Source organism: Triticum dicoccoides, chromosome 5B (assembly GCF_002162155.2).
Source record: "Triticum dicoccoides isolate Atlit2015 ecotype Zavitan chromosome 5B, WEW_v2.0, whole genome shotgun sequence".
In the NCBI taxonomy this organism is placed as follows: domain Eukaryota; kingdom Viridiplantae; phylum Streptophyta; class Magnoliopsida; order Poales; family Poaceae; genus Triticum; species Triticum dicoccoides.
In genome coordinates, this window is record NC_041389.1 from 721,345,270 (window position 1) to 721,365,034 (window position 19,765).

At 46.6% G+C, this 19,765-nt stretch overlaps 1 protein-coding gene across 1 annotated transcript; it reads right to left on the minus strand.

The window, feature by feature from the left end:
• Positions 1–701: 701 nt before the first annotated feature.
• On the minus strand, positions 702–2,290 carry LOC119312988 (AAA-ATPase At3g50940-like). The gene has a single exon (XM_037588790.1). The coding sequence runs from the start codon at positions 2,287–2,289 to the stop codon at positions 781–783; it is 1,509 nt and encodes a 502-aa protein (XP_037444687.1). The 5' UTR covers position 2,290; the 3' UTR covers positions 702–780.
• Between the last annotated feature and the right edge of the window lie 17,475 nt (positions 2,291–19,765).

Genomic DNA, 19,765 nt, shown 5'->3' on the forward strand with positions numbered 1-19,765 from the left:
ATATACAATGTCTAGGTAGTAGAAGATCATGTGTGAAAGGAGATTTTGCAAGTTATTTAGCAAGCCAGAATTGACGGATGGTACAAGTATCGATCTGATGATTAGAGGGGTATATATGGTATCTTCATTATGAGGCAGTAACGAACCACGTCGATTTATATCACGGAGGCACTTAATTAGTATTATCCTCACTGGGGGCATAAATACATAATCGAAGAACAATCTGGAATTGGAATTCAGGATGTATGCCCTGCCATTGTCAATGGTAAGCGGCGTGGAAAATTCCTCTTGAAACCATTTAAAAGGATAAACAATACATGACTGGAGTGAAATCCATAAAGTTAATATTATCATTTAATTAAATCTAAGATTTGCAATATAGATCAAAAAACTTCATTAAATATTACTGCCATTATAAGAATTTAGTAAAATAGTAATTTTAAAAAAATTCTACGGATCCCACCCACGTTTTCTTGGGTGAATTGGGGAAGAATAAAATAGCATAGATGTTAAAAAGCAAGAGAGAACTAAGTGGCAATAGAAACCTTATACTATAATACTAGCCGCGCAAATGCGCGGGTCACCTCTGCTAGTTCATATTCAAATCAAATCAAATCTTATACTAAAATAAAACTTTCCTTCACTTTTTCTATCGAGACTCAAATCAAATCTTACCAAATCTATAAAATATACGATGGGTGCACTGTATATGTCGGACACGATTGATATTGAACCACTAGAATTATGTATGCCCCGTTGCGCCGACTCCGACTCTGCTATCTAGTTAGTTATGCCGTCGTTGTGCTTGTCGTTTGTTTTGCTTCTCCTTGCTTTGATGAATTCCATAAGCACACGCAGCGCAACGTCGACGTCCTCGCTCCGCAGCAGCATCTCGGACACCTCCGCGGGTGTAACCTCCACGGCCGCAAGAAGTTCTTGAATCTCCGGGAAGAGAGCGTGGTCGTCGAGGAGGTGGTAGTTCCGGGCGAGCGTCCTGAAGGCCTCCCAGCCACAGTGTCCCATGTAGACGTGCATGTCCATGCGGCCCGGCCGTAGCAGCGCCCGGTCGAGGCGGTCCTTGTAGTTGGTGGTGAAGACGATGACGCGCTCCTCGCCGGTGGTTGACCACAAGCCGTCGATGACGTTGAGCAGGCCCGACAGTGTCATCTTGTGGCGCTCACGCCCCTGGAAGTAACCTCTTGCTCCGACGTCGTCGTGGTCGTACTCGTCGCCGTCCTCGTCGGTGTCGGTGTCGGTGCCGGCCGCCTGGCGTAGCTTGCCGTCTTTTTCCCTGGACATGGTGTCGAAGCTGCAGTCAATGTCCTCGATGACGAGGATGGACTTGTTGGGCATGTCCATGAGCAGCCTCTGCAGGCACGAGTTGTCGTACACCGAGGAGAGATCAAGGTCGTAGAGGTTGAACCGGAGGTAGTTGGCCATGGCGGCCACCAGGCTGGACTTGCCGGTTCCGGGCGGGCCGTAGAGAAGGTATCCGCGCTTCCACGCCTTGCCGATCCGCCGGTAGTACTCCTTGCGCTTCAGGAAGCGGTCGAGGTCGTCCATGACGGACTGCTTCATGGCCGGGTCCATGGCGAGCGTGTCGAACGTGGCCGGGTGGTGGTGGTTGATGCCTCTCCAACTCGAACTCTCGTTGAGAAAGATCTTGAGCGCGCGGTCTCGCAGCCGCAGATCCTCCGCCGCGGACATGATGAAGGGCACGTACTTGTGGAGCACGGTCTCCGTGTGCTCTGCGTCGAAGCTGAGCTCGAGGGACTCGTGCGCCCTACTCTTGCCGTCGTCGCCGCCGCTCTCGATGGACGTCCACCGGAACTCAACGCCCTGGAAGGTGTCGGTGGTGGAGCCCCCGTTCTCCATGCTCAGGAGCGTGCTCCAGCTGGCGCTCCCGCCGGGCTCCTTCATGCGGGTGCGCGCGAGGCAGAGCCGGCTCATGCTCTGCGGGTTGATCTTGGTGGCCAGGTACGTGAGCGCCGCGTCGAACAGGTCGTTCTCGTTGTACCCGCCGCCGAGGCCGAGGCCGCCGAGCACGCGCCGGATGACAATGGTATGACGCTGCTTCTCGGGAGCGCTGTAACGGGAGCGCACGAACGCAGCGGCCCAGCGCACCGCGGCGCGCAGCTCGTCGGGGAGGAGCTCCCGCGCCATGCCGCGCGCCAGCATGGCGTACGCGCTCACCGTGGCCGCCGTGGCGAGCGCCTTCTTGTACGCGTCCACCACCGCTGCCCCCTCCGGCGACGATGCCATCGTGCTTGTCTTTGGCAAGAAATCCATGGCTATATACTTTCGATCGAGTTGCGCCGCGTTGTGTTGCCAGCGTACGTCCTCCCGTTTGATTATTTATATATATTAGTATTGCAGAAGAAGAAGAAGAATCAACTTCTAACGGATTGATATATTCTACCCGGACTCTACAGATCACAACGGTTCTACTCGAATACGATCCGGATTTTTTTTCCATGGCAATACGTGTCTCGTTTATATCGTAAAAATTAAAGTACAAGTCACGGCAAAACTTTCCCGTAAAAAAAAAGTCACGACAAAACTGAAAAGATAACAAAACATCTCTGAGCTTGACACCAACGTCCATCATCTGCCTCCGACACCACACCAGCAGCCACCGAAGAAAAGAATGACGAATCACCTCCTCTCCCGAGCTCGACGCGGCTCCGTCGCTCATATGCAGTTTTACGGACCTCCAAGGTGGCCCACCAAAAGTGAAGCCCTTACCGTTGAACGAATCATACCGGGGCAACATCCCGGACAGGCCACCGAACTCTAGATCTGGCACCCCAACGCGACTAAGACGTCGCAGAAGGAAACCATACCTGTCGTCCATGAACCACGAACCCAACACATGTTCCGTCTTCCAGATGTCGTCGATGCAGACCACGATCTGCATTCGCTCCCGGACTACCTCCCAAGCTTCGTGCCGACGCTGGAGCAAACGCCGTCGCAACGGCGGAGCCCGAGGACACAGGTCTACCACGAGGATGCCTCCATCGCCACGCTATCCTTGCTTGAAGAGATTGGTTTCAAAATACATCCCCAACCATAGGGCTGATCGCCTCGTCAGGGTAGGATTCGAAGAATCTTTATTCATCGCAGTCATCGTCGCCGCTGAAGCAAAGACGATGAGCAGCCTAAAAACCTAGACTGCGAGGGAGTAAAAATGATCCACACAGGTGGATCCGGCGACCCCCGTCACCACCGACGACTGAGGTCGCCGGCGGAGGGGAGCAGCCGGAGGACGGCATTACAAGATTGGCATTTCCTGGCGGCGGCTAGGGTTCCAGCTGCCAGGAACAGGAGGAAAAACGATATACGATCCCGAAAATCTTTACAAACTAAACACGCGCACGATACGGAAACGGCTCTACGAGCGAACCAGGTCACGCTAGCGAACCAGGCCGGGCCAGGCAGACCCGTGCGAGCTACTGGGCCTTTCTTGTCTTGGATGCCTGGCCCGTGCGAGAAAACATTTACCGAAAATTGCGATCACCAATACAAATAAATTGTAAACTGTAAAATATCGCCCTGCCATGGTCCATGGCAATCGTAAGGATGATCACATCACAAATTTTAAAAAATGGTTCTGTTGTTCACATCACAAATTTAGAGAAAATAATTTTTGTAAAGAAAACCATGACAAATTTGCATGGTCCAATACGAAAATAAATAAATTAACTACATAGCAAATACCAACAAAATGTGGTGAACAAAACAAAATCTAGTTGCCAATCCTTCTACGATGTTCCCCCACAAACAACAAGATCAATTATAACTTGTGGATTGACCATCATGTAATGCAAGTATTTGCCAAATTTGCCATGAATGCCTACATACAACAAGAAAGGTTTCATAGTAGACATCAGAACCCAAAGAGGAGCTAAAGGTAGAATCAATATTCCATCAAGTTCTATCGACCACCAATTCAACTCTACGAACGCTTAACGTTCGCTTTACCTGGAACAAGTATGAAACTAGAAGTACATTGTAGTTGTTGTTGGATAGGTTTGCAAGATAGTAAAGAGAACGTAAATAAAATCTAGGGGCTGTTTAGGTAAAGACACAACTAAGTTAGTTTTAGTAGAGAGTTTTTGTCAACAAGAAAGCTATTTGTCCCTAGGCAATCGATAACTAGACCGGGAATCATTATTGCAATTTTATATGAGGGAGAGGCATAAGCAAACATATTTTCTCTTTTTGGATCATATGCACTTACGATTGGAACTCTAGCAAGCATCCGCAACTACTAAAGATCATTAAGGTAAAACCCGACCATAACATTAAAGTATCAAGTCCTCTTTACTCCCATACGCAAACAACCTACTTACTCAGGTCTGTGCTTCTGTCACTCATATGCCACCCACCATAAGCAAATCATGAGCACATTGCAAACCCTACAGCGGGGATCCCTCACGCTTGCGCGATACGGAGAGCACCATAGGACAGCACCAATAATAAAACATGCAACTCAAACCAATCAAGATCATCAATGAACCCATAGGAAAAAACGGATCTACTCAAACATCATAGGATAGTCATACATCATTGGGAAATAATATATAACATTGAGCATCATGTTTAAGTAGAGATTACAGCGGGTAAAAGAGGGGTTACACCGCTGCATAGAGGGGGGAAGAGTTGGTCATGACGGCGGTGAAGTTGTTGGTGTAGATCGTTGTGACGATGATGGCCCTGGCGGCGTTCCGGCGCCACCGGGAGAGAGGGGGAGAGATCCCCCCTTCTTTTTCTTCTTCTTCTTCTTCTTCTTCTTCTTCTTCTTCTTCCTCTTCTTCTTCCTTGACCTTCCCCCTAGATGGGAGAAGGGTTTCCCCTCTGCTCCTTGGCTTCCATGGCGGCGGAGGGGCGGGAGCCCCTTCGAGATTGGATATCTCTCTCTTTGTTTCCTTCTGTTTCTGCGCTCCCTGATTCTTCCCTTTCACCGTTTCTTAAATTCCCGGATATCCGTAACTCCGATTGGGCAGAAATTTGGACACGATTTTTATCCGAATATTAGCTTTCTTGCGGCGAAAGAAGGGCACCAACCGCCTTATGGAGTGGCCACGAGGGCCCAGGGTGCGTCCTACCCCCTGGGGCGCGCCCCTCACCCTCGTGGGCCCCTCGAGCACCATCTCGTGTTGATTCCACTTCCCAAAATTCACATGTATTCCAAAAAAATCTCCGTCAGTTTTTATCCTGTTTGGACTCCGTTTGATATGGATTTTCCGCGAAACAAAACACATGCAACAAACAGGAACTGGCACAGGGCACTGGATCAATATGTTAGTCCCAAAAATAGTATAAAAAGTTGCCAAAAGTATGTAAAAGTTGTAGAATATTGGCATGGAACAATCAAAAATTATAGATACGACGGAGACGTATCAGTGCTCAGCCCGTGTACAAATAAGTCAGGTTACACCAATGATCGAACTAAGCCCTAGAGCACCGGCGTTGGCCCACGTGCGAGCTTCATCCTTGATGTCATGAATCAGGAGGGTGGTGGAAGGTGTTACGCCGTCGAAGATGCAAGCGTTGTGGTGCCTCCATATGGTCCATGTAGTCCATATGCATAATCATCAACCCTTTTCCCTTCTTGGATAGTTAGACAGAGGGCAACATGACTGAATTTTTTGTCAATAAATGACGTTTTTACTAACTCTAAATGTAGGATCAAGCGGATACATAACAAGATGAGCAACATGATTGGATGGATGGATCAAAGTCAAACTAGTTAGCACATGAGGCAGGCGAAGGAGGAGTGAAACGCCACAATTTTTGATGAATAGATGGATGGACGGATGATCCAGGAAAGGGAAATGAAACCGAATACTACACACACCATTTTTGAATTCTAGATGCATCCTATGAACTGTGAAGAAAAAATTATGTAAGGAGCTATAGTGAAGTTTTGTTTACATCAATGACCTTAATAAGTTTTAAGAATAATATGTGTGCCTTATTTTTATTTTTATTTTTTGAGGGGACCTCTATAATGGCTGCGTGACAATGGAGAGGTCCTCCCAGTGCCTTGCAAACAGGCCATGACCCAACTTCACTACAGCTACCGCTCTTGCTCGGCTGCTCACTTAGGTCGCTAGTTTTCTTTTCGTATCTGTGTTGTTGGTCTTGTAGGAAAAAGAAAATGGCCGGTTTTTTAATACTGTTCAAACAAATGGTGAAATCAATTTTTCTATGAATTTTAAAAGTTCATTCATTAGAGAAAAGTTTGTGAATTCGAGAAATGTTTGTGGATTTGAATAAGTTCACAAAAATATAAAACATGATTGCGAAAATAAAAAAGTTCACAATTTGGAAAGAGTTCACGAAATTTGAAATGGTTCATGAAATTTTAAAAACATGTTCATGAATTTTAAAATGGTTTGAACTTTTAAAAAAAATTCATGACATTTGAAAAACTTCAGAAAAATGGGAAAAGTTCATTTTTGAAAAAAAGTTCATCAGTTTTGCAAAAACTCACCAATTTAAAATAAAGTTCATGGATTTTAAAAAAATAAAAAAAATAGAAAAAGGTTCCTGGATTTGAAAAAAATTCATGCATTTGGTAAAAAAATCATGATTTTAATTTTTTTGGAAATTAAAGAAAAATGTTCAAGCATTTGGAAAATTATTAATAAATTTTAAAAGCTCACGAACTGAAGAAGAAAACATGATTTTTTTTAAAAGGTTGAGAATTTTGAAAAGGAAATTAAATGAAAGGAAAGAAAAGTTGCCTAAGAAAATAAGAAAAAAATATTGAATACAAACCAGTCAAACAAAACCAAAAAGAAGGCAACAAGACAGGGAGGGCACTGCGTTTTTTTGGCGTTTCATTTGACGCACATTGAGAAAGAAAATAATAAGTAAGTAGGCAGGTACTGAACCACGGGCCAGCCTAATCATGTCGCTGTAAGCGAAAAATCGAAAAAGGAAGTATCTCATGGGCGGGATCGAACCTCCGACCTGCTGACAGAATACAGTGAGGCTAGCCAGCCGAGCTAGCAACCTCGAATGTTTTAGATGCATCACAAATCTTAAAGTAGAACGCACAGCGGCAAATCCATAAAAAAGGACATTCAACATTTTTATAATATGCGTTGAAGAAATTTTAAAATACAGTGAACATTTTTGTAAAAAAATACTGGACAAATCTAAAATACTAATATGGACATTTTATCGGTATATGTTGAACAATTTTTTAATATATGATGAACAAAACTTAAATACACAATGAACATTTTGTAATATACATTGAACAATTTAATAATGTACAATGAATTTTTTTTGCAATACACAATGAACATTTTCCGATATACGTTGACAATTTAATAATATAAAATGAACATTTTTGTAATACACAATGAACATTTTCTGATATACTTTGAACAATTTAATAATATACAATGAACATTTTAAAATATACATTGAAAAATTTAATAATATACAATGAACATTTTTACAGTACAAGGTGAACTATTTTATAATATATGATGAGCATTTTCTTAATACATTGACAAATTTTGTAACACATGATGAACTTTTTCTATAAATACGCAATAATGAGAAGAAGAACAGAAACAGAAAATAAAAAAAGTAACGTAAAAGAAAGAAAATGAAAGGAAAAAAGGAATCAAAACAGAAAAATAAAAAACCGGAACAAAACAACTGAATACCGGCCAAACACAGTGAAAAAACTGGAAGCAAAAAACCATACAAGAAAAATGAAAAAAAAAATGCAAGAAAGAAACAAGGAAACAACTGCGAACGAAATCCGTCCGTGGGCCGGCCCAATTGGCAAGTTGCTTCAGCGAAGGCTCGTCCTTTTGACGCCAAAAAAGAAAACATTAATGGGCCTAGCCCAGGACGGAGGGGTGTGTCTGCTGGATTGTGGAATAGCCTATCCCGCGCTGAGGGCGCAAAATAGGAGTTGGGGTTACAATGGTAGTGACAGCATGTTATTCTATTTTATTATTTTAGCCAATCCCTTTTTGTTATGTAAACCTGCTTGTGGAAATGATAGGAACTCGTGGGATGAGCTGATCACCAGAAACCTGGAAGGGCTCGTTTGATGTGCGGGCAAAAATTAGGGATCCCTGGGTAGCTGCCACCCTTGGATAACTCGGCCCAGGTAAATTTGTTGTGCATTTGGTTGACTGAGGGGAGAGGGAAATCCCACCACATCCCTGTCAAATCCCCGGGCTAAAAATAATCTACCCTTGACTCGTGGAGGAATTCCCTCGTGCCCTCTGTGTCGCCTGCTCGAACTCCTTCGTTGGTCTAGGCAGGCCCCCCACGCTGGAGATCTCCGTCCTGTCACCGGCCGAAGCGCCAAATGATGGCCCTGTTTGGATACTCTAACTCAATTAGAGGTTAGATTCTAACCCTGAACTAACTCTAGCCAAAGAGGTATTTGGATGGCAGGGTTAGATGGAGCGCGGATACGGCGAGGCGCCTTCACGGATGGTGCGAGAGTGAGGGAGGGAGAGGACGAGAAGCTTGGAGGAAGTGGGGAGGGATCTGCTGCGGAGAGCGAGCACTGGTAGAAAACAGGGCATTTGTCCCGGTTGATGAGGGCCTTTTGTCCTGGTTCTTGAACCGGGACTAAAGGGTCGTTACTAATGCCTCCACCCTTTAGTCCCGGTTCTAACACGAACCGAGACAGATGAGCCTCCACGTGGCCACTGCGAGGAGCCCAGGCAAGGGGGCCTTTGGTTCCGGTTGGTGACATGAACCGGGACCAAAAGGCTTCCACATGTCAGCAGCTGAGGTTTTTTTTTAAAAAAAAGTGGCTGGTTTAGGGGTTTTGGGGGTTAATTTTAGGGTGTTATTAGCTAGCTACTGCTATGTTCATTTCACCCGCTGAGATATAATAACTCATGCATGCTCGCATCATACATCATCATATGTAATAACAAGTCCTACTAATCATGCATCATCATACAACTTCTACTCGTTATTAATAACAAGTCATACAATCATCATCCTCATAGTCATCAAACCCAACCCTACATAATTGTTCTTAGCACATGATCATCAGTATCAGGTAGGACCTAAACACCCTTAAGGTAAAATAGCATAAAACAATATAGACCCTGACTCTCCATTATGAAGAATGGAGATCATTGAGGGAGTCCCGGACTAGGGGGTGTCCGGATAGCTGAACTATCATCATCGGCCGGACTGCAAGACTATGAAGATACAAGATTGAAGACTTCGTCCCGTGTCCGGATGGGACTTTCCTTGGTGTGGAAGGCAAGCTTGGCGATACGAATATGTAGATCTCCTACCTTTGTAACCGACTCTGTGTAAACCTAGCCCTCTCCGGTGTCTATATAAACCGGATGGCCTTAGTCCATAGGACGAACAACAATCATACCATAGGCTAGCTTCTAGGGTTTAGCCTCCTTGATCTCGTGGTAGATCTACTCTTGTAACCCATATCATCAATATTAATCAAGCAGGACGTAGGGTTTTACCTCCATCAAGAGGGCCCAAACCTGGGTAAAAACATCGTGTCCCTCGTCTCCTGTTACCATCCGCCTAGACGCACAGTTTGGGACCCCCTACCCGAGATCCGCCGGTTTTGACACCGACATTGGTGCTTTCATTGAGAGTTCCTCTATGCCGTCGCGATCAGGAAGGATGCCTTCTCCCGTCTTTAAAGACGGCACCGTCATCAAGAGAGCTTTGGCCGCCGGCCAAACTGTCCGGCTAGGTGGTTTTCTTATGACCGCCTGTTCGGCCACCGCTCCGACGATGACCTATCAGGTCATCAAAAGTGATCTTCACGTCAGCCCGGAATTCGCCGAGCAGTTAGATCCGATTGAGCTCTCCTCTGTAAACGAGCTCTTGGATCGCATCGCCGCCCTGGGAGTCGCTACAGACTACGATCAGATTGGGCTTAAACCCGATTTGAGAGAGATTAACTCTCCTCAGGCCACCCACCACGTTGTCGTGGTAGAGGAACAATTGGATCATGCATTTCGACGGATCCAAAATGTTGGCTGGCTTGGGGGCTGGCATCGTCCTGACGTCCCCAACTGGAGACACAATCCAATACGTACTTCAAATAATGTACATGGACTCCAATAACGCAGCCGAATACGAGGCCCTTCTACATGGCCTCCGGATGGCAATCTCCATGGGCATTCAACGCCTAGAGGTGCGCGGGGATTCAAACCTCGCAATATCCCAAGTAAATGGAGACTTTGATGCCAAAGATCCAAAAATGGCATCTTACCGCAACGCCGTCCTAAAAATGTCAGCTCGGTTCGAAGGACTCGAATTCCACCATGTAGTCCGGGATAATAACCAGGCAGCAGACGTGTTAGCACGCATCGGCGCGAAACGAGACGCCGTCCCTCCAAACATCTTCCTAGAATGGCTCTTCAAGCCATCCGTGTTATGGGAAGAGGAGTCCGGAAATAACAATCCGGAGTCAGCTGCATCACCAAACTCAGACCATTCTGACACAATCGGCGGCTCAGCCAACGAAATAACACCTTCAGCTCACGAAATAATGGCAGTAATTGCCCCGTGGACAGAACCATTCCTAGCCTACTTAATTCGGTAGGAACTTCCCGAAGACCAAAATGAGGCCCGCTGCATAGTTCGGCGATCTAAAGCCTACAAGGTCCATAAGGGAGAACTTTATAAGAAAAGCACAACCGGAGTCCTTCAAAGGTGTATCTCCGAAGAGGAGGGGCGGAATCTCCTGGCTGAAATTCACGCCGGACTCGGCGGGCACCACGCTGCAGCCCGAGCACTCATAGGCAAGGCCTTCCGTACAGAATTTTATTGGCCGACAGTCCGGGCAGATGCTCAGGACTTAGTCCAACGATGCGTCGGTTGCCAGCTCTTTGCTAATCAGAGCCACATGCCACCCACCGCCCTCAAAACTATACCCATTACCTGGCCGTTCACGGTCTGGGGGCTTGACATGGTTGGACCCCTTAAAGGGGGAACCCACAAGCACAAATACTTATTGGTCATGGTGGACAAATTCACCAAATGGATTGAGGCCAAGCCGGTTAAAATGGCAGAATCCGGACCGGTGCTAGACTTCCTATCCGGGGTAGTACACCGTTTTGGCGTCCCCCACAGCATCATCACTGATAATGGCACGAACTTCACTGCCGACGAGGTTAAACTCTGGTGCAACAACATGGGCATCAAGCTCGATTACGCTTTAGTCTAGCACCCCCAAACTAGCGGTCAAGTCGAGCGAGCAAATGGTCTAATCATGAGCGGCATCAAACCCAGACTAGTGCGGTCCCTCAAGGAATCTAACACGCACTGGGTAGAGGAGCTCGACTCCGTCCTCTGGGAGCTGCGGACCACGCCAAACCGAACTACTGGATTCACACCATTTTTCATGGTGTACGGCGCAGAGGCAGTTCTGCCTTGCGATATAATTCATGACTCACCTCGTGTGTGCATGTACGAAGAAAGAGAAGCCGAGTTGGATCGGCAGGACAGTTTGGACGCCTTAGAGGAGGAGCGGGACGTGGCAAAGACTCGTTCCGCATTCTATCAGCAGCAGGCTCGAAGATATCAAAGCAGAGAAGTACGGGCCAAAACTTACAATTTCGGCAAACTCGTTCTACGTCTGTCGGACAAGAAAAAGGACAAACTTAAGCCCAAGTGGGAAGGTCCCTTCATCATCGACCAAGTCCTGACCGGCAGAGAATATCGTCTACGTAACGCATCTGACAACCGACTCGAGCCAAACCCATGGAACGCAGCCTGTCTCTGAAGATTCTACACCTAAACACCGGACTCAGAGTTCGTCTCACTCCCCCGTCCACCTTTTTATATTTTTTACTGTCTCTTGTCACCCTCCTTCTTCCTACTTTTTTTCAATACCTTTTATAGGCTGATTTGCGCTTTGTTCGCACACACTTGATGTGCTCCTAGCACTCATTATACCTGGGGGCTTCTTTACCAGAAGCTTATTAATATGGGCTTCACGCCCAATACATGTGTCATACTTCCGCATGTACCTTTTATTCACCATTATATGCATCGATATGACTTAAGTTTTGGCAAAGCTGGGTTGCCTGGCTCCTGTGCTTACCCCTACGTTCCCGATTGTTCGGCTAGGAGGTAAAGGGAGCACCTCTGCGATTGTTACTGCCGGGTCAGCCGGATGTGTACCTCAGACTGGGTGAAGCCGAAAGCTAGCGTTCTTAAGAGAATATTCGGCCGGTGACTTGAAAGATGATTTATTACTTACTTATTTATAAGCCCCCAGATGTTTTTTCTGCTATTTTCGCAGTCCGGCATTGCACCTTAGGGCATGCCTCCCAGGGAAAGGAACCCTTAACGGAACTATTCTCCCTGGAAGATGTTTCTTACTAACCATGTAATATCACATAACTAGTTGGGCACTTGTCTGATAAAGCAATTATGATCCCGACGCCTTGTCTCCATGCATGCCCCGGTTCTTTTATAACCGTAGGGGTATTCGGACACACTCCGGACTGTTGGGTCCCGAGGTTGAAGCGAAACAGTCTGCAAAGACAAACGATCTACAATCCGGCTAGAAGGCATCTTACATGTCATTTCAAATTACATCGTCAAACCGACTGATTGTACTCCTCCTCAATCCCATCTAACAGGCTGTCTAATTTACAGCCATGTTGGAAATATTTCGCGACCAGTTCTACTTGGCCATACATCAAGCTCACAGGGATCTCCTTCCCATCAGGCCCCGCAGGTCCGACCTTGGTCATGTGGTTTGGGTCAGCCTTCGGGTTCGCCCTGACGGCAGGCCGATATCTTCCACAAACGGAGGCGTCGCCGTGCTCCCTGGAGCTTCTCAGCAAGCTCACCAAGGCCCTCGGGTGGGGAGACGGATGGCCATAAAGCCTGAACGACGCCACTCATCGCCTGCCGAACACGTTCGAACAATTGCACCAGCTCGGGAAGTTGGTCACCTGTTGACCCAGGCATTTCCTCCACAGGGCGACCTGTGAGCACACCTAAAGACATATTTCTGTCAAACGACTTCCTCGCTGAATTCTTCTTTTCAAAGGAATTTGCTCAAGCACTTACTATAAATGCCGCGACGAAGTCGCTGATTCTCCTTCAAGGAGCCAGATAGCTGGGCCCGAACACCTTTCAGCTCTTCTCCTAGCTGGGTGTGGGCATCTTGGAGCTTGTTTCTCTCCTGCTGCACCTTCATAAGCACCCTCTCGCCAGCCTTTAGCTGACGCAGTAGCTGTTGCTTGTCCGGATCTAGTCCGACGACCCCTGCAATATTATTGTCAGATTCACGCCGCACTTTGTTAATTAATTATCTTTTCAAAGTATGTCTTACCAGCGGGGGTCTCTGTGGCTCCCCCTGTGGCGGCCAGTGCGGCCTCAAGTTGGGCCTTGCACTCTTGGAGCTCCTGGGACAGATGAGTATTCTTCTCCATAAGATCCTGCATAAAAATTGATCCTTAAATCAGTTATTTTAACCATTTTAAGTCTCGGGGGCTACTGGCATATATAACTATTAAAATTACTTACACGTATGTCTTTCACATACTGCTCCGTGGCTCTGGTTAACCCATCTTGAGCGGCACGGAGGTGCGCGTTTCCCGCATCAAAGGCATTTAACGCCTCCGGGGAGAAACACGCGTCACGAAGAACTGTCCGGCGACGCCTGTGATTCATGGCGCTCTCCACCTCAGACCGGGTGGCGGACAGCCTGTCGGCATCCTCCGTTGGAGGAGCGTCCGACTCATGCCTTGTATTCGCCTCCCCTTCCGTGCCATGCGTTGGAGCATGGCTGGCGGAGGCTTGATTGGCAACCTCTCCGGACACTGTCCGGCGAGCGCTCTTTCTGGAAAAGTTATGAGCATTAATATACCTCCTGGGGATCCTTCCCTTAAAAAATAGCGGTGCTCCGTACCGTTGCGGCGACGTTTCAGTTCGCGTCGCACTCCTCTTCCGCCTGCTGGGCTGGACTGACCCTTGTTGGCCGGTCACCGCAGGCTCGACTTCCTGCCGTAAAGGCGCTTCCTGTTGAACACCATTGGTGCATGGTGGTCAGAACTAAGCATTAAAGAAGTAACGGCGCCAGGACTTCAGTCGTACTCACCGGGGAAGCCGTACACAAACCGGGGTAGTCAGCCATAATGGCGACTAAAGCATTATCTATGCCGAGCTGGTGGTACACCCCGTCGATCAGTTCCACCGCTAAGTCTGGATCCTCTTCGGAGGCCGGATCAAGGGACCTTTCTAGGTCTTCGGGTTGTGGGGCTGGGCTTTTTATGCCCTCCACATCCCGACGCAGTTCCTGTGTCAAAATCATACAATAAGACAATTGCCTTTAAAGGCACGGTTCAGATATGCATGCGACCGCTTACCCAGCTCCGAGGGTTGTTCATGGAAAATCCGTTCAGAGGATTCGTGCGGAGGAAGTCCTCCTTCTCCCCCTTGTACAAGCCGGACAGGATCTTCACCAGATCGTCGGCCGAGCCAGGTCCCTTGCGGCCGTGACGGGTGGCGTCGTCGTCTCCGTTGAAGTCCCACATGGGGTGGCCCCTATATTGGAGCGGCTGCACCCCACGCATAATGCATGTGGCCATGACTCCGACCATGGTTAATCCGGAATGGGCTAGCAGCCATATCCGGCCCATCAAGTAATGGATGCTACTATCATCTTCTCGTCGAGGGCTCCGTGGGCGCCAACTTAGGCGTTTCTTCAGGGGAGCGTTGCTGAACTCCGGAAGGCCGATCCGGACTGGATCCGGCAACGGAGCGTCCTCCATATAAAACCACTCCGAAGGCCAATCTTTGGACGTCTTCTTTGGGGTCCCGGACAGGTATCCGGTCCCAGCGATGCGCCATATTTCGGCTCCGCCCACTTGATATATCGACCCCTCGTGAGAACGGGGTACGAGGCAAAACAGCCTCTTCCACAGCGCAAAATGGGGCTCAATGCCCAAGAACAGCTCACACAGAGCTACGAAGCCCGCGATGTGCAAAATGGAGGCAGGTGTAAGGTGATGAAGCTGGAGTCCGTAGAACTCCAGGAGCCCCCGGAGAAACGGATGTATAGGAAATCCGAGTCCCCTTATTAAGTAGGAGACGAAACACACCCGCTCTCCTTTGGAGGGATTGGGGGCGCTCTCCGCCTGCTTCCCACCTTTGTAGGTGGCCAGTCCGGCTCGAACCGGAACCATGAAGACCGGGGGAAGATATCCCTCTGCTTGGAGCGTCACTAACTTGCTGTGCGGGACTGAGCATCTCCTCCAATCTCCTGGCTTAGGGCTGGGAGCGCGAGAAGAGGAGCCGCGTCGTCTGTCCATGTTGGAATGGGTTTGGTGTCAGATGCGCCTCGATGAGTGCTTGCGGAAGGAGGATGATGTGATTTGGATCTGGATCCTCGCCTCTCTTATAGGCAGCTTATTTGCGCAGCCAGGGGGTAAAACATAAAAATACCCTGGCTTTTCGCATTCGTGCGACGCGTGGAAGAAGACCATTATTGGACGCAGAAGCCAAGGAGCGCAGCATTTATGAAGCAATCGGACACTATCTGGCAAACACATGGAGCGTGAAGAAGAACCCGCCTTGGAAACGCCGAAGACAACATACGCGCCGGATTCGTCATTATTGAAGCCTGGTTTGGGGGCTACTGAGGGAGTCCCGGACTAGGGGTGTCCGGATAGCCGAACTATCATCATCGGCCGGACTCCAAGACTATGAAGATACAAGATTGAAGACTTCGTCCCGTGTCCGGATGGGACTTTCCTTGGCGTGGAAGGCAAGCTGGCGATACGGATATGTAGATCTCCTACCTTTGTAACCGACTCTGTGTAACCCTAGCCCTCTCCGGTGTCTATATAAACCGGATGGCCTTAGTCCATAGGACGAACAACAATCATACCATAGGCTAGCTTCTAGGGTTTAGCCTCCTTGATCTCGTGGTAGATCTACTCTTGTAACCCACATCATCAATATAAATCAAGCAGGACATAGGGTTTTACCTCCATCAAGAGGGCCCGAACCTGGGTAAAAACATCGTGTCCCTCGTCTCCTGTTACCATCCGCCTAGACGCACAGTTCGGGACCCCCTACCCGAGATCCGCCGGTTTTGACACCGACAATCATCCTGTCTCCAATTCTTGCACTTCGCCTCCTTTTGCTTGCAAGAAGCTCCTTACGACTGTCCATACATTTTTTCCATTCTTTGATTGTCATGTCTCTACTTCTTTTAGAAATCCGGTATGGACAGTTGAGATTCATAGGACGACCTGGTTGTATGTTCAAAACATCAAGGCGACCGTGCATATACATCAGATGAGGCACACAGTCATTCGGGATTATCTATTGAAAAACATAGTAATAACTTGGTAGTTAGCAATGATGTACTAGTTTTAGAAGTATTTAAAAGATGCATGGATGTCGTAATAGTAAAAAATCTTACCAGGGTATCTCCATGGTAGTTCAACACGTGCACTAGTGGCACGTATTGACCATAATGTTGAGGAGTTCGATTGTAGATATTGTAATTCTCAAGATCAGTACAAAATGCGATCAGATGATTTTTCTCCTTACTGAAGAAAAGACGATGAGCAGCCTAAAAACCTAGACTGCGAGGGAGTAAAAACGATCCACACGGGTGGATCCGGCGACCCCCGTCACCACCGAGGACTGAGGTCGTCGGCGGAGGGGAGCAGCCGGAGGACGGCATTACAAGATTGGCATTTCCTGGCGGCGGCTAGGGTTCCAGCCGCTAGGAACAGGAGGAAAAACGATACACGATCCCGAAAATCTTTACAAACTAAACACGCGCACGATACGGAAACGGCTCTACGAGCGAACCAGGTCAGGCAGACTTGTGCAAGCTGGCCTCCACACCGACTTCTATTGGGCAGGGCGATTTCTACTCGGCCTTCCTTTTCGACGCTACTTCTCCCTATTCCTCTGTTTTTTGTGTTTCCTTTTGTTTCGAAGAAAAAAAGTAAAGTCATTCAAAATCACCAATTGAGGAGTACTCCTCGCAAAGATCGCTTCTACCTTCTCAGGTTTTGACAAGTGGCGCGCTGCATGTGTGCCACTTGTCGCAACCTGGTAGTTTCCTTTTTTCGTAGTTTCGTTCATTCAAAATGTTTTATCTCTTAAACCGTGCATCCAAATCTCGAACTGTTTTCACCGTTGGATTTCTCGCGTCGATATCTTCAAAACTAGATCGTGTGTTGATAGGTTTTGATGAACTTTTTTTCATAAAAAAAACCCGGATGAAACAACTGAACTGGGAGCATGGTTTTTTCCTTTTTCGAAAGAGGCACGACTGTGCCTCTCACGAAATCACAATCGTGCCTCTCATGGAAGCAAAACGTGCCTCTCGCGAAAGGAAAAATCAAACAGAAAACGTATTTTTTTCATTTCCAAGAAGGCACTGCCATGCCTCTCGTGAAAGAAACCATCTCTCTCGCGGGAACAAAATCATGCCTCTCACGAAAGAAAAAAATAAGTAGAAAACACATTATTTTTTTCGTTTACGAGAGGCACGGTCGTGCCTCTCACGAAAGCAAAACCGTGACTCTCGCGGAAGCAATACCGTGCCTCTAGCGGAAGAAAAAAAAACAGAAAACACGTTTTTTTCATTTCCGAGAGTCATGGTTGTGCCTCTCGCAAAAGCAAAACCATGCCTCCCGTGGATCAAGAAAAAAAATAGAAAACACATTTTTTCCTGTTTACGAGAGCCATGGTCGTGTCTGTCGGGAAAGCAAAAACATGCCTCCCGTGGATGCAAAAACAAACAGAAAACAAGTTCGTTCCTAAGAGTCATTGTCATGCCTCTCGCCGAAGCAAAACCGTGCCTCTGCAGATGAAAAGAAAACATTTTTTTCGCGCAATTTTTTTCCCGAATTTGTTGAATGCGCTACAACACTTGAGGCTCATTTAAACAAAAAAATATACGATAAAGGCAACATATTTTGTATTTGGTGACAAGCCCTGGAAAGCATCAAAATTTTTATTTCTATATACCTAAACATAAGCTAGAAACCAGTATGAGAATATTTCTGAGACAATATGCTCTACTAAGATATTTACGGATACACACATATTTATATATACACACCATGTCCATGAGATTACTACAAATTAATCTGTGAAAAACATTTCTTTTTTTGGTTTTTCCTTATTTTTTCTAACATATATGAGGATTCAGTTTGAACATCTTTTTATTGCGGAACAATTTGAACATCGACACTATAAGATGCTGTTTATTGGAGATAGAAAAACTAATATAATTTTCTTTATAAACACGGTTCAAATTTATCACAGTAGATGCATATTTTTCATGAAGATTTGCAACTGCATTATAAGACACAAACATTAATATTTCAACATTATGATCTGATTAAGTATCACAATTAACTTACAAGAAAAGTACTCGACTCAGATAAAACATATCATCTGAGTATCATTTATGGTATGTGAAAAAGGGTTATAAGTAAATATAGAAGTTTGGTATAAATATATCTAATTTACTCGGTTCAGGGTCAAAAATTGTATTTAATCGTACCTATGTGACAGTGATGGTCGAGTTGGGTTCTGTTCTGTTGCCAGCGTACATCCTCCCCCTTAATCATTTATATTTATATTAGTATTGTAAAAGAATAACCAACTTGTAACAGATTAATTGATTATACGCGGACTCTACAAATCACTATGGTTTTACGTGGATACGATTCCGAATTTTTTACCAACTCAACACGCGCACGATACGGAAACGGCTTTACGAGCGAACCAGGCCAGGCAGACCCGTGTGAGCTGGCCTGCACACCAACTTATACTGAGCCTTCCTGGTCGATGGTACTTCTTCCTATTCCTCTGTTTTTTGTATTTCCTTTTTTTAACAAAAAATGTAACATCACTCGAAATCACTAATTAAGTAGTACTCATCGCAAAGACCGCTCCCACCTTCTTAGGTTGTGACAAGTGGCACGCTGCATGTGTGCCACTTGTCGCAACCTGCTAGTTTTCCCTTTCGTAGATCCGTTTATTCAAAATGTTTTATCTCTTAAATCGTTCGTCCAAATCTCGAACTGTTTTCACCGTTGGATTTCTTGCGTCGATATCTTCAAAATTAGATCCCATGTTGATACGTTTTGATGAACTTTTTTTTACAAAAAAAAACAGACGAAAAAACTAAACTGGGAGCATGGTTTTTCCTTCCGAAAGAGGCATGACCGTGCCTCTCCCGAAATCACAACTGTACCTCTCGCAGAGGAAAAAACGTACCTCTCGCGAAAGGAAAAAATAAACAGAAACATGTTTTTTCCGTTTCCGACAAGGCATGGCGGTGGCTCTCGCGAAAGCACAAGCAGGTCTCTCGCGAAAGAAAAAAATAAACAGAAAACACATTTTTTTTCGTTTTCGAGAGGCACGGTTGTGCCTCTCGCGAAAGCAAAACCATGACTCTCGCGGAAGTAAAACCGTGCCTCTAGTGGAAGCAAAGAAACCAGAAAATGCATTTTTTCAGTTTCCAAGAGTCATGGTCGTGCCTCTAATAAAAGAGAAAACATGCATCTCACGGAAGCAAAACCATGCCTCTGGTGGATGAAAAAAACAGAAAACACATTTTCTTTCTGTTTCCGAAAGTCATGGTCGTGCCTCTCGCGAAAGCAAAAACGTGCCTCTCGCGGAAGCAAAAAACGTGCCTCTGGCGGATGCAAAAAAAATAGAAAACGTGTTTTTCTCCCGTTTCCAAGAGTCATGGTCGTGCCTCTCGCGAAAGTAA

What these genes read in the sequence shown, in the direction of transcription:
- LOC119312988 (XM_037588790.1), bottom strand. Translation starts at nt 2,289, where the DNA reads ATGGATTTCTTGCCAAAGACAAGCACGATGGCATCGTCGCCGGAGGGG.